Here is a 13,899-nt window from a genome sequence, read left to right on the forward strand (position 1 = left end):
CGGGCCATCCCCTTCTGCCCTGCTCTGGCCCCACAGGAGCTCAGTGTCTGTGTGTTCAGAGGATGGGGGCTCGGGTGGGACGGGAGACAGAGGCTTCAGCAGAGATCTGTGCCCTGCTGCACCCCAGGCCCCGTCCTCCTCCATCTCTGTGCCTCAGCCCAGGTGAGGGGACCGAAGAAAGCTCTGCGTGCAGGGGGAGGAGGCACCGGGCACCAGGCAAAGCTGGGTTCAAATCCCAACTCACCCATTTACCAGGTACACGTCGGGGGGTGAGTGATGTAACCAAGCCTCGAAGCCGGGCTGCCAGGGCCTCCCTGCTGCAACTGCCATGGGGACTGGTGACAACACGTGGGTGGGACTCAGCACAGGGTGGGGCCCCAGCAGGGCACAAAGGACTTGGCCTTCCTTGTTACGAAAATTCATAAGGCACCTTGCAGATTACAAAACGCCCTCACCCAAAGTCTCTCCCGATGCCCAACAAGGCCGCGGAGGCAGGGGTGACGGTTCTGTGTGCAAACAGGGGGCCCTGGGATACTCCTCCCACCCCACCCAGTCCCCAACTCCACATTCATGAGTCACGGCTCCGATGTCCGCCGCCTCACCTCACCCCCACAGCATGGCCAGTGGGGAGGGCTTGGCTTGCTTGTCTCCTCGGTACAGATGGGGAAACCGAGGACCAGAAGGAGAGGTCCCTGATGGAGACCGACCTCGGGCTCTTTCCCAGGGTTGACTGGCAGGAAAGGAACCCAGGGCTGTGTCATTGTGCAGGGTAGGGGCAGGACAAGCGGGGGGCGGTGGTCTGGCCCTAGGCTCTGGTGTCAATTCTGGGTTTTGACTCAACCCCTCCTCCATTCACTGGGCGAGTGACCCTGGAAGAGTAACCGAACCCCCTTTGTGAGTGATGGCACCTATCTTTCTGGGGTGGGTGTTGGGGGTGGTTCACCAGAGCAGGTGTTTGGGGCCTGAAAGCTCAGCCCACGTTCCCTGTGTCATTCCCACCGCTCGGCCACCCTTCCCGAGATCCGGGTCTGGAGGTTTGTAGCTGGGTCAGCGCCGGGCTGACCACCTCCCCCGCCGCCCCTCCCCCAGGGACCTCTGGGCCGTGCTTGCTGCCTGAAGGGTCTGGGGGCTGTCACCTCCCCCACCCTGGGCTCTGGGAGGCTGCAGGACCACGAGGAGGGGAGGCAGGTCACGGGCGGACGACAGCCAGCCAGCCACCCCATGCACATGAGCCCTGCTGGGTCTTTACACGCTGAACCTGTCACTTGCCAGATAATAGCTCGCTCGAGGAAGGAAAATAGAAATATACAGAGCCAGCAGTTTACAAAGTACGATTCTCGGCTTGTCCAGAAGCAAGGGCCCCTCAAAAGCTTTTAGTTTCCCCGTCAGCTTCTCCTCTGCAGGGAGGGCTGAGGCCCGGGGGGAAGGGCGCCGAGGTGGGCAGGGGGGACGCTGGGGCAAGGCGGCCGACCCCTCCCTGGGCTTTCACAGCAGTGTCCTATAGACAGGCCCTGTCGAGGGAGCCCCGTGGACCACATGGACGCAGGCAGCCCCCGGAGCGGGGGCAGGGGGCACCTGCAGGGTGTGGGCAGCAGGGATCACCAGGCTTGTTGGCTAAGTCTCCAGGGTCCTGCCCATCCTTCTTCGACCACCAGACACACTCGAAGAACTCAGGCACAGCCCGCTCTTGCTGGCGGGCAGGGAAGACCTCCGTTTAAACAGCAAATGATTAAAGTTGAAAATGTACATATAAACATGCTCCGAATTAATAGGGAAAGTCAGTCCCTGCTCGCTGAGCTGCACACATGCATTAAAAAGGACCTGGCAGCTTTTAGAGGCAGCGAAGTCAAAGTTGCTCCTGGCACTTCTTGGTCGTGTGACTGAGCTTCCACAGGGCACTCTGCCGCTCCGAGCCTCCATCTGCCCCTCCGGAGAATGGGGTGATGAGCTCCACCTCCTGGGGCCACTGTGCTACAAAGTGCCTACTACCCAAGGACCCAGTGGTTCCTATCGTTACTCCCGCAAAAGAGATTTTCAGTGGTGGCTCCCCACTGGCTGCAACTTTAGTTTACAAACCATTTTATTTCCATAATAATAAAAGAAAGGCTCATCTCTCTGTGCCGGACGCCAGCTGAGCCCAGCCCGGCCAGGAGCTCCCACATCCTCCTGGGTATGCACTATACTATCCCCGTTTTGCAGGTGAGGAGACTGAGCCCAGGGAGGGCAACTGCTGCTCCTTGGTGGAGGCTGGACTGGATCCCAGCACTGCTGGCCTGACCCTGAAGGCAGAACCGCTCAGCTCTGCAGCTCCCGGGCCAGTGGGCCATAGATGTCCGTGCCCACAAGGGCCGCCGCGATGCCTTTTTACCTGCGGGGCCCCGGGGGTTTGCGATGAGGTTCAGAGAGGTGCCTTTTAGCAAGCAGCTCTGGCACTTCTGACAGGGGGTGTCTGGGGGCAGTGCTTTGGGAAACCCAGGTCTGCGCTGATCACCTGGGGGTCTGGGAAGCTTGGAGCCAGGAGCCGCAGTTCCAAAGCTCTGCAAGACACACGGTCTCTGAAATCACCCTGAGTCTGCGGGAAATGAGTCAAATTAAACGTTCTTTTGAGAAGTAAATATATCAGGTGAGCCAAGGCACTACCGGGGCCCCCAAAAGCTATTAGTCTTGTAGGAACAGCTCTAGGCCTCTGCGTAGGTGGGTGGGTGGGAGACCCTGAGGCCTCTCCCTGCGATTCCCCACCCCTGCCCTAAGGGCCTGGCTGAACCACGTGGAGAGTAAAGTGGGGGGCCCAGGTCACCCAGAAAATCTGGGTGATCTGCTGATGGAGAGGGCAGCTGAACACCCGGGAGGGGAAGCGCCTTCCCATCAGTCACCCAGACAGGATGACGAGGACTGTAATTTCTCCAGCTACAGCCTTCAGAGGAGGGAAAAGACCCATTGCTCATGAGCTGCTGGGTGACCGAGTGCCTGGTCATCCCCAGTGTCCGGAAGGGGCTGGGACCAATGGCAGGGCGGGGCTCACCTCCTAGTCCCTAAGGACCTGAGTCATTGGAGTGATGGGGTACAAAGCCGGAGGGTGGACAGGGCGCTGGGAGGCCAGAGGCCAGAGGCCACTGTACCCTGGACAAATCATTCTCTCTTTCTGGGCCTCAAGTTTTCTCTTCTGGAAAACGGTGGAAAACCAACAAGATGACCCTAAATCCCTGATCCTATGTGGGGCGGGGGGAGGGGGGTGAGGAGTTCTTGCTGGTGCTCCAGGAGTGGTCAACGTGGGAAACTCTTCCCCCAGATCTACAGGTGCTTGCCGGGACCTGCCTTGGCTTAGGGGAGGGGAGGGGAGCGGGGGAGACGGGGCAGAGGTGGTAGGGAGAGGCTAAGGGTCTGGTTGGGCTCTCTCAGCTGGTCCCTCCTTCCCTAGAAAGCTGGGAGCATCGAATGGTAGAGAATGGGGGAGAGAGAGCTGGGGACGGGGTACAGCTCTCTCTGGCCTTGTGGCACGGCTGGGGAGAGGGCCTGCCCCTGACCCGCCACGTGACTTTGAACCTCAAATCACTACTGATGGAAGTCAGGTCTCGAATCATCTGTACTGACGCACTTGGGAAGCCCCTTGAGCCCTGGACTTGACCTGACTGGGATGCCACGGGCTGCTCCACAAATACCCAGGGTCCCCACGGTCCCCAGGACCGTGGGTAGGAAATGGTGCCTCTCGCTGTGTGGCCTTGGATGGGACACTCGCTTCTCTGAGGCTCACTGGCTCCACGGTAGATGGCAATAGCAACAGCCCCTGGTCCTGGGGCCCTTGGGGATTAAGGGAAGCCGTGGACATCAGGCGCCCAGCACCGGGCCGGACACGCCGGCCGCAACACCCTCCCCCACCAAGACCCCAGATGCAGACCCAGCCCCGTACCTGGATGAGGCGGCCCTGCTCGCTCTGCAGGGCGCTGAGCCCCTGGCCCAGCGCGCCGAGGCCCTTCCGCAGCCCGGCGCACTCCGCCTGCAGCTCCGAGGCCCGGGCCAGCAGCCGGGGCAGCTGGTCCACCAGGGTGTCCAACGGCTCCTGCTCGCCTGCAGGCCTCGGCTGGGCCTGGTGCTCGGCCAGCGCCTGCAGCACGGAGGCCTGGGCGCCCTCCAGGCGGGCGAAGCCGTCGGCGAGGTCGGGGCAGCGCGGGTCAATGAGAATGCTGAGGCGCGAGCTGTCGGCCCTCTCCACGGTGACCAGGGCGCTGTTGGCACCCGCCGGCCCGGTGCTGGTGCTGACGACGGGCGGGGGCGCCGTGCCTGGCACGTGGGCGTGGTTCAGGAAGAGCACGGCGCCGGTGACAGCCACGGCCAGCAGGACCGCCAGGGACAGCAGCACCGTGCACAGCACGTAGCCGCAGCCGGGCCACTGCGGGCGCACACAGACACAGAGACGGACAGACGGACGGGCGGGAGAGAGAAGGGGCGGCATCAGGGGCGGACCTGGGCTTCCAGCTCTGCCCGGGGAGGGGTGCCCAGGCAGCCTCAGGAAGGGGCCTCTGGCCTTTGTGAGGGGTGGGCAAGACTCAGAGGGCCCCCTTCTTGGGGACAGGGGCAAGGGAGTCCTACAGAGAGGCAGAGGTGAGAGACAGAGGCCCAGAGGGGAGACAGAAAGCCCGGGACCAAAGATAACAGCAAGTGCGAGTGAGTGAGAGATGCACGCAGCTGGAGATGGAGAGGATGAAAAGAGAAACTGAGGCAGAAAGGCGGGGAGACCGATGGAGAGAGAGGCGCCCTCCCCTCACTGCCCCTGCCCTGCTCCTTGTGGCCTGCAAGGGACAGGCACACCTCCCCCATGCAGCCCTCCTGGGTGGGTCAGGGTTGCAGGTGAAGGCTCCCACAGCCTCAGGCCCCCGCGCTGCCATTTCCAGGGGTTGGGGTGGACCTTGGGTGAGGGACCTCACCTCGCTGAGCCTCGGGGTCCTCACCTGTAAAACGGAGGCAATAATGACGCGCCCTGCCCCGCACGTGGGTGCCTGCCGTGCAGACTCAGGAAGAGAGAGCTGTAACAGTGACAGCAACCACGCTAAGAATTGTCACTGTCACCGCGGAATGAGCGCCCGTCACTAAAGGTCCCTTTCCACCTGGAGCCCCTGCAGCCCGAGTCCCGAAGCCAGGGCAGGCCCGAGAGGCTGCCATGCATGAGTCCCCAGGGCGCAGGGTGGCCGCCAAGCACCTCGTCTCCTCTTTCCTCCCCTCTCCGCAGAGCAAGCTAACGGGCAGAGCCCCGCCGGGCACCCTGGAGAAAGGCGCCTCCCTCCCTTGAAGGAGGCGAGGGCTGGGGCCGCCGGGCAGCCGTGCCCCCCAGAGCAAGAAAAGGCGGGGAGGTAAAAACTGGGTTCAGTGGGGGGGCTACCGGCTGGAACCCGGGGGGGCAGCTTGTCGTTAAAGGAGGCGCCGTGATCGGGCTCGCTGTACCCGATCGCTCACAGCCCCGAGGGAGCCCGCAGAGCGGCCACGGAGCATGTGGCACGTGGGGGACATGAGGCCCAGGAGAGCCAAGGGCTTGCCCAGAGTCGCACAGCCGATGAGAAGCGAGCTCAGACTCAACCCTCCAGCCTCCTGCCTCCTCTCGGGGCCCTTCTCCGGCTGGCTTTCCCCCACATTTCCAACTTTTGGAACCGGAGATGCATCTTGAAGGGAGTCAGTATAGAACGCACTTGGAGCCATGCCTGGTGCATTGTGCGTGTGCAGTAAATATTAGCAGCTTTTACTACCCCGTGACGGATGTGCACGGAGCATCGGGAAGTGTTTGGTTCTTTGTTTTCCACCCGAAGTGTTACTCCTGTATGTCACCCATGCGGGGATGCACCTTTTCATTTTCCCACATTTAACGTCTCCGATGGTGGGGGCTCCTGCAGCAGTAATTGACCCTTCCTTTCTCAGTGATACATAAAATAGCGAATCCTCTTACACAAGGCGTCTTACTGCGGGAAAGTACAAAATAGCGAACAGCTTGTTTTGCTTAAATTCAAATTCTACAAGTAAGTCCCAAATCTCCTACTTGGGACCAGAAGAAGATGGGGTCGGGGCTGAGGTGCAGGTGGACAAGAAGGCCGCCCCCCCCCAGGAAGGGTGCCGTGTTGTTGGCGAGATGAGGGAGAGAATTCCCTAGCCCGCCCCTGCAGTGATGATGCCCCCAGGACTCAGCACTCTGCCCCTCCTCTCTCCATACCTTCCCCAGGCGGCGCATCCATCCCAGGCTCCACACGTCTAGACAGCTTACTCCTGCCAGACCTGGACACATTAGCTCCCTCACAGCAGCTCTGCATAGGCTGCTCCCTTAGCCTGAGGCATCTGCTGCCCCTGCTCCGCTTCCTAATTCCCTCTCTTCCTTCGGGGCCCGGCTAGATGTCACCTCCTCCAGGAAGCCTTCCTAGACTGTTTCCCCAGCCCTCCCCACCCCAACCTAGTTTTGGAAAGACTCCTCCTCCACGTTCCCACGGCCCTTGCTCCCCTCCCCCATGGTGGCACTCATCAAGACCGACAGTCATCACCTTTGACTTCATTCATGTACTCGCTCAAACATCCATTCGACGTTCACTGGGTGTCCCCATGAGCCAGGCTCCAAACCAGTCCCTGAGGATGGGGGTGGCAGTTGTCCTAGCCCTGCCCTGGGGGAGCTCATGTCCCATGGACTGTGATTCTTAGCCTATGTGGGGCGTGGATCGGTTTGGGAATCTCTGAATGCTGTGCACCCAAGGAAGGCTAGGCTGGCAAGCCCCGGGCCCAGGCGAATTACCCTGGACCACGGGAGCCCCCGAGGGCAGGGCCTGCTCGCCTGGCATGGAGCAGCTGCTCGTGGGATGGGTGGGAGGAAGAGCGGATGGACCAGGTCATTTCCCGGTGACCGTGCTCGCATGGGGAGGAGGTCAAGGCCCTGCCACCCTACTGTGCGTGCCAGGGCAGAGGCTCATGACCTCCACGCTGAGCCCTGGACCTCGAGGCAAGGCCACCTCTAACCCCGTGCCACCCCTGATGGCCTCGTACAGAATGAAGGCCACCTCCAGGCTGCCCCAAGCCCCCAGTCACCTGCAGATCAGAAGCTTCCAGATTATCGCTGCCATTCCTTGAATACGTGCCCTGTTCCCGCCCCTGAAACCTCCGAACGACCCCCTGCTCTGGTTGGATTCACTTGGCGGGTGGGAAAACTGAAGCTTGGAGAGCAGAAGACCCCTTCCCAAGGTCACAAGGGAGGTACATGGGAGGGCCAGCATTTGATCCCAGGGCCGGTGGCCGGAATCACACCCTCTGTCAAGGCTGCTTGCTTCCCACAAACTTCTTCCCCTCTGTCTGGTGTGTGACTGGGGTTTGCGAGACAAAGCTCTGTGTCAGCAAGTAAGTCCCTGTCAGGCCCCTCCCCGAGCCCATCGGGAGACACCTTGCCCAAAGCAGCTCTGAGCGCCGTCCTCCAACCCAAGAACATTAAGGTCCCCCAACTGGCTAGGCAGAGCGGCCAGCCACGTCTCCCTGTGTCTCCAGGACCCTCGCCCTCTCGTGCACCTGCTTCCACCCAAGCCCCTGATCCCTGGAGGGAAGGCAGAGGGTGCTGGGGAGGGAGAGGCTTGAGAAAGCCGCAGGGGATCCCCAGAGGGGCAGGGGGATGATGGAGTTAGAGCTGAAACAGGCCACTCAGCAGAGGAGAATTAGTCTTCTGAGATCACCTTAAACATGAAGTACTGTTCGCTTTTATAGGCTGCTGTTTACGTGTCTCGCAGAGGAATCTGCCGAGATAATAAGGGGGGGCTCTGGGCAGTGGGCAGCCGATGGAGCATGCCGCGGGGCTGGGGCTTGTTAATGAGCCTTCGGCGGCCCTGAGCACCCGGGGGTCCGCAGGAAGCTGCGAAGGCACACGGGGCAAGGGGTGGGGACACTGGGAAGCTATCCCGGGCAGTGGCATGAGAGGAGCCAGGAGCCCCGGGTTCGAGGTCCAGTCTGCCCCTAACTGTGTGTGTGAGCCCCCAGCTGGAGGGACGCGGCTTCATCCCCTGTGTGACCCCCCCCCGCCCCGCCCAGTGCTGTCCCAGCCAAGGGGAGGAGGAGATGGGCTCGTGCCAGGGGACGCAGGAGACTGGAAGCTGCAAAGGTGCCTCAGTGCCCTTAGTGGAGGGGTGGTATCTTTCCCGGCTGCCTCCTCTGTGTCCCCAGCCTCAGAGGTGGTCATGGGGTCCGGCGGGGACAGGAGCGCTCAGGAGGGAGGGACGCACCGCATCGATGGCCTGCTAGCCAAACACACCCGGCCCGCCCCATCCCCTTCCTTGTCTGCTGGTGAGCCAGGGGGCGGTAGCCTCGGGGTGCACCGAGACTCTACTCCTTGTATCAAGGTCAGAAGAAGAAAGTGTCCCTCTAGGGGGAGGCCAGGCAAGGTCAGATCCAAATGCAAGCGGCTCCGAGCCCCCCATCTCCTAGGAGCACCCCAGCTGGAGGCAGGGTGGCCGTTCATCATGACGGAACCGGGTAGTGGAGCTGTGGATTGGGAAAACCGGGGCTGGGTGGTGTGCGGGCGGGGGTGCCCGGCAGGGAGGGTCTCTCAGGCACAGAGCTGCGGGGGGGCGGCGCAGAACCCCTGGGGACGTGCTTCCTCCTCACCTCCTCCCCCCAGGAGCCCACATCTTCCCCCACCGCTGGCAAACGGCTCCTACCTGGCCAACTCGGAGGCCCTGGCTCTGGCAGGACTAGGGGTGGGGATCCCAGAGATCCCCTAAAGTGAGGGGCTCAAAATCCTGGCATCCCAAAGACTTGGGAAGAGGGCCTACTAGCTTGTTCTATGGGCTCTGAGGAAGAACCCCCTGTCCTGCTAGGGCCTCTTTAAGGCACCCCACGCTGAGGGGCATCTGAAGCCTCCGGCCACCTGGAAGTTCCTGGGGGAGTGGCTAACAGGGACAAAGAGACAGGACCTGGAGAGCTGCCCAAGTCCACCCCTCCTGGGGGCTCCAAGCTCCCCAAGCCCTGCCACTCCTCTGGAAGCAAGCAGCTCTGGGTCCATTTTTGGGGGGGTCTCCATATGTGTCCTGTGAGGGTCTTGTTCCCCAGCACCGCAGCTCCTGGCCTCCTGGATGGCCCAGTCAGCCCGCCGACACCAAAAACCAGGTTCCGTCCACCCCTAACCTGAGCCCCCCGAGAGTCCCACCTGGGGACGGCACCAACTGCATCACTACCCCCCCCAAAGCTGGTGCCTCACGGAGTTCCCCACCTTTCCCTCCGCCGACACCCAGCCAGCCACCTGGCTCTGTCCCTGTGCCCCCAGCCCTGCCCTGGTCCAAGCCCCCTCACCTGCCTCTAAATCACTGTGACCATCTCCCCCTGGCCTCCTCCCAACCCCACCCCCACCAACTCATTCCTCATGCAGCAGCAAAGGACCCCTCCCGAAGGTCCCGCTGAGACCCCTCTAGAGCTACGGAGGCCTCCTGCCTCCAGAGCAGGTCCCACTGGGCCCCTCAGCTCAGGGCACCTGCAGGCTCCGCCCTGAACCCTGCCCTGCTCTTTCCACCTGCCCGGCTCCTTTCCTGTCCCCCAACACACCTTGGTCTCCCTGAAGGACAGATCAGGCAAATGCTGTCCAGCTTAAACATTGCCTCCTCCGGGAAGCCGTCTCCTCTGCGCTCCCACCCTGCCTTCCATCACAGCCACCGGCTGGACTGGATGGTGAGCTCCGTGGGGCAGGGCCGGGCCCGGAGGAAGGCACAGAAAAGTGACAGAAGGGAGTCCTTGGCTTGTCGTCCCTGTGGGCCCCCGCTTCCCTCCTTCTCTCCCAGCCCCCACCTAACCCAGTGACCTCCAACCAAACCCTAGGGAACAAGAGGACAGACGCTTTTCTTTACAGCGCCTTGTAATAATACCTGACTTGTGGGTTTCTTTGTCCCCCTCATGAGACTCGAAGCTTCCTGAGGTACAGGTTCCCAGCTGTACATCCCAGCTGAGGTAGGGACTCTAAAAACAGTCACTGAGCGAATGCAGTGCAGCGGGGTTTAGGTTAGACATCAGGAAGAACTTCCCAACGAGGATTTGGTTTTCCTTCTGCGACATTTTTAGAAGTTTTGAAAGGACCAAGAGACGCCGCCTGGGATTGCCAAGGCTGACCTCCCTGTGGGGTGACGTGACTCGAGGACTGCTCAGAAGCGAGCCCCCGCCCAGGAGGAGCCGGTTACAGGGTGACTTCCTGCCCCACACTCCAAGAGAGAAGAATCGTGTCTATTTCTAGATCCTTTCATCTGAGCGACTCCAAACTCTGGCAAATATCCCACCACCATCTCCTGCCCCAAGGGTGTGAGGGCCCCTTCATTCTGCAGGGGGAGAAGGGACACTCTAATGAAGGCAGGAACTCGTCCAAGGTCAGCCAGCAGATGAGGAGCTGAGGCGGGACGGGGCCGAGGGCAGAGCGGCCTCAGGTTGTCCCCAGAAACACGTCGTGGCAGCGGGGGACCGTGAGCGCCCCGGGGACCACGCAGCCTGCACGCCGGGGCTCTCCCCCTGGGAATTACATCATGCAGCTGAGCAGACTGACCGAGGGAAGGACAGCCAACCGCTCCTGCCTTCATCTGCCTGCTGACGAAGACTGGGGTTCAGGTCCCGGCTCTGGCTCCCTTACCCTCAGTTTCCTCATCTGTCAAATGGGTTGGTCGTCCCTGCTGCCAATCTCCCAGTGTGGTTGTGGCTAAGAAGCGAGAGGTGTGGAGAGATGAGCCCGGCTACTGCTCTGAGTGTAGCAAGGGCTTCTATTCTCCCGGAGGAGGTGCCCCACTAAAGAACCTCAGCCAGGCCCTTCTGGCGGGAGCTGGGTGGTCAGCTCATTCTCCCTGGCGGGCAGAGGGAAGATCAGGACACTGACAGCCTGCAAAAGGGAACAGGCTACGGTGAGAACCACCATCCTCACAGGTGGACAGTGCTTTGCAGTTTGCAAAACACACCAGGATTTCACCTGACCCTCCGAGGAGCCCGACACCAAACCAGGTTCTGGAAGTGAGGAGGAAGCAGGAAAAGCTGTTCTCATTTTGCAGGTTGTAAGCCCAGACCCAGAGAGGGGGAGTAACTTCCCCAGAGTCACACAGCATGTCAATGGCCGAGACAAAACTAGGAACATGGGAGGAGAGAAGGCCAGATCTGAGGGAGGAAGTCGAGAGGGACCCAGGACAGCGAGGCTCTCTCTTTCAACAGTGAGCTCAGGAAAGGCCCTGCCTCTTCTCTGAAGCTTCCAACGAGCCTGGGGCTGGCGCAGGGGACAGCCTATCTGCATGCAAGGTCACCAAAGGAGTGGGAAGGGGAGGTCGTGCTTGATATTGGCCCCAGGCCCCTGGGGCCACAAGCCCTCAGCTGCCTCTGATGCCAAGGGGGCAGACAGCCGGGCTCTGGCTGGTGGCAGCTGGACTATGCAACCCAGGCAGCCGCAGAGGGAGGCCCCGAAGCCACAGCTCAAACAGATCCCCCAGAAGCCACCTCCCCTTGAGACATAGCGGCACTTGCCTGGCTGAGGATTCATGCAGTTCAATTCAGCAAATGTCCCTAAGCTCCCACCCTGACTGCATGGAAGGGCAGGAGCCTGGGCCCAGGGGAAGAACTAGAGATGGGGGCCCAGAAGGAGCATGTGTCCAAAGGGAGCTCCTGATAGAGGAGAGCCCTGGGGCAGGGGGACAAGGCAGTGAGAAAAAGGCAGCTGAGGAGAACAAGCTAAATGCTACCAGGACTTTGAGGCACAGCCCCAGAACATCAGGGAAAGCTTCCTGGAGGAGGTGGCATCTGAATAGGTTTTGAAGTACATGTAGGATTTCCCTGAGCAAAAGCAAAAGGGTGTGTGTGTGTGTGTGTGTGTGTGTGTGTGTGTTGGAGATCTTGGTGGGGCCAACAAGATGACACTGCAAAGGTCTGGAAACGGGCAGCCTAGTGTGGGACTGGGGTTTGGCAAATGACAAGCAGTCAGTCCCGGTAAGGGGGCTAGTGGGAAAGGAGAATGGGTCAGGCTGGGGATAGCCTTGAACAAATCTAGGAGGTAAGACTGCTCTTGCTAAGAGGGTAAAAAGTCAGATCTTAGCAGGAGAGGATTTTTTTTTTTTTTAATCTGGGATTGGCTTGGGTGTCGACCTGACGGAAACAAAGGAACAGACCACCTGGGAGGCATCGGGAGCTGCTGGGCTCAGACCTGCGTTCGAATCCTTACTCTCCTGCTAACACGCTGTGTGACCTGAGCGCATGCCTCAACCTCTCTGAGCCACGTTAGCCTGTGACATGGGAATGTGCCTCCCTGCCTAGCCCCCAGGCTGCTGCAGGAAGTGAGGTTGTGCAGATGGTTGGGAAGGAGCTTTGCAAACTGTGGAGGGCTGGGCCCCCACACCACGGCACTGTCCCTCCAGACAGAAGGAGCAGGTTGAAGCCCTGGAGAGTGAGGGGCTGTCAAGGCTCGTCCGTGCCGCCCCCTCCTGCCACTGTAAACACAAACGGCTCTTTCCCCAATGACATCTGTCTGGGAGAAATTTGAAATTTAAAACGGGCAGCCCCATTATTTCCTCTCCTTGGCGAGCGGGCCTCCTCATCTTGCCTGCCTGCCCCAGTCCCTGGGCAGCCTGGCCTGGGGCAGCCCCAGGGCTGTCCCTCCACTCAGCTTCGCATCTCCAGCCCCCTCTTCGGCCAGCCCTGGAGCTCTGCCCTCACCACCCCTCTTCCCAGTGCACAGCCCTGGGCACCCTCCAAGCCTACCCCCTCCACTGCCCCAGAAGAGGCAGCAGGAAGGGTGCAATGAACAGGCCCTGGCACCACGGACCCAGGTTCAAATCTCAGCAGAGCCTCATGGCCTCCGGCAGGAGCAACCCTCTCTGAGACCTGCTTTTCTTGTCTTAAAGCTGGAGAACCATGATACCCAAGCTTCTCACTTGAGACAAACATTTATTGATCCTTTAGTGTAGAGCACGGGCCCTGTTTAAAGTGTGAGGATTTAGAGGAGATCCAGGGGGATCCGCACCCTGGTCCAGAAGCTCAGGTTACCATGCCAGGCGCCTGGCACAGGGTGGTGCCCAGGGTGGAGAATTAGCAAGTGATTAAGATGCCCATTGTAGAGGTGAGGAGACAGACACTCAGCGAGGGGTTTGATTAGTGTGGCCGCACGGTTTACTGAAGGGCTGGTCACCCTGTGAACTAGAGGTCCCTTACTCCCTCTGCTCATGCGGGCACCGGGAGGCTGTTGGAGGCTCAAGAGGGCCATCTGCCACAGCGCTATGCACGGGTGCTGCCCCCATCCGCACCCCGAACCCCAAGTTCAAGCCTCTTCTGGAGGAGGAGGAGAGGAGGGCGTCGCCTCGCCCCAGGCCTCCGGAGCCTCGCGGGGTGCACCCCAAACTCCAGCCTCGAGCTGGGCGCCCACCCGGCCGGCCGCAGCGGCCACCACCTCGCCAACCGCGCGGGCCCCACGTCCCCACGCCCCCGGCCCGCGCGTACCTGCGGCTTGTCACGCGGCCGGTCCTCAAGTTGGGAAGCGCCGCCCCTGGTCTTCCACCGGTCGTTGACCATCTTCCGGCAGGACCGGCGGGGGCGCCCGGCGAGGCGCGCCGCTGCGGAGCGCAAAGACGCCGGGGTGGGCGCGGGCTCGGGGCGCGCTCTGCCCGCCAGATCCCCGCCTCGGTACCCCGCGCCGGCTGGCCCGGGCCAGCGGGCGTGCGTGTCCGGGGGTGCGCGGGTGAGGACGGGCTGCGCGGGGGTGCGCGGGTGAGGGCGGGAGCGGGAGCGCGAGAGCAGCCAGCCAGCCCGCCAGCCCGCCCGCCGCTCGCGCTGCGCGCCGTCCCCGCTCCCCGCTCCCCGCTCCCGCGCCTCCCCCTGCGCGCTCCTCTCCCTCCTCCCTGCTTGCTTCTCAATCTCCGTGTCGTTTTTGTCTCGGACTCTCTTTGCCTTTTATTGCTC

General features: G+C 61.5%; 1 protein-coding gene across 1 annotated transcript in view; it reads right to left on the bottom strand.

Moving 5' to 3' along the window:
* Window positions 1-13,548, bottom strand: part of FIBCD1 (fibrinogen C domain containing 1) — a 35,230-nt gene extending 21,682 nt beyond the window's left edge. Inside the window, exons 1-2 of the mRNA XM_006748921.3 lie at window positions 13,441-13,548; window positions 3,908-4,387 (exon numbers count right to left, since the gene is read on the bottom strand). Of these exons, the coding sequence (XP_006748984.1) occupies window positions 3,908-4,387; window positions 13,441-13,512 (552 nt within the window). The 5' untranslated portion in view covers window positions 13,513-13,548. The remainder of the gene's footprint in view (window positions 1-3,907; window positions 4,388-13,440) is intronic.
* Window positions 13,549-13,899: the final 351 nt, after the last annotated feature.

Source organism: Leptonychotes weddellii, chromosome 14, assembly GCF_054177405.1.
Source record: "Leptonychotes weddellii isolate Sample4059 chromosome 14, ASM5417740v2, whole genome shotgun sequence".
Classification (NCBI taxonomy): domain Eukaryota; kingdom Metazoa; phylum Chordata; class Mammalia; order Carnivora; family Phocidae; genus Leptonychotes; species Leptonychotes weddellii.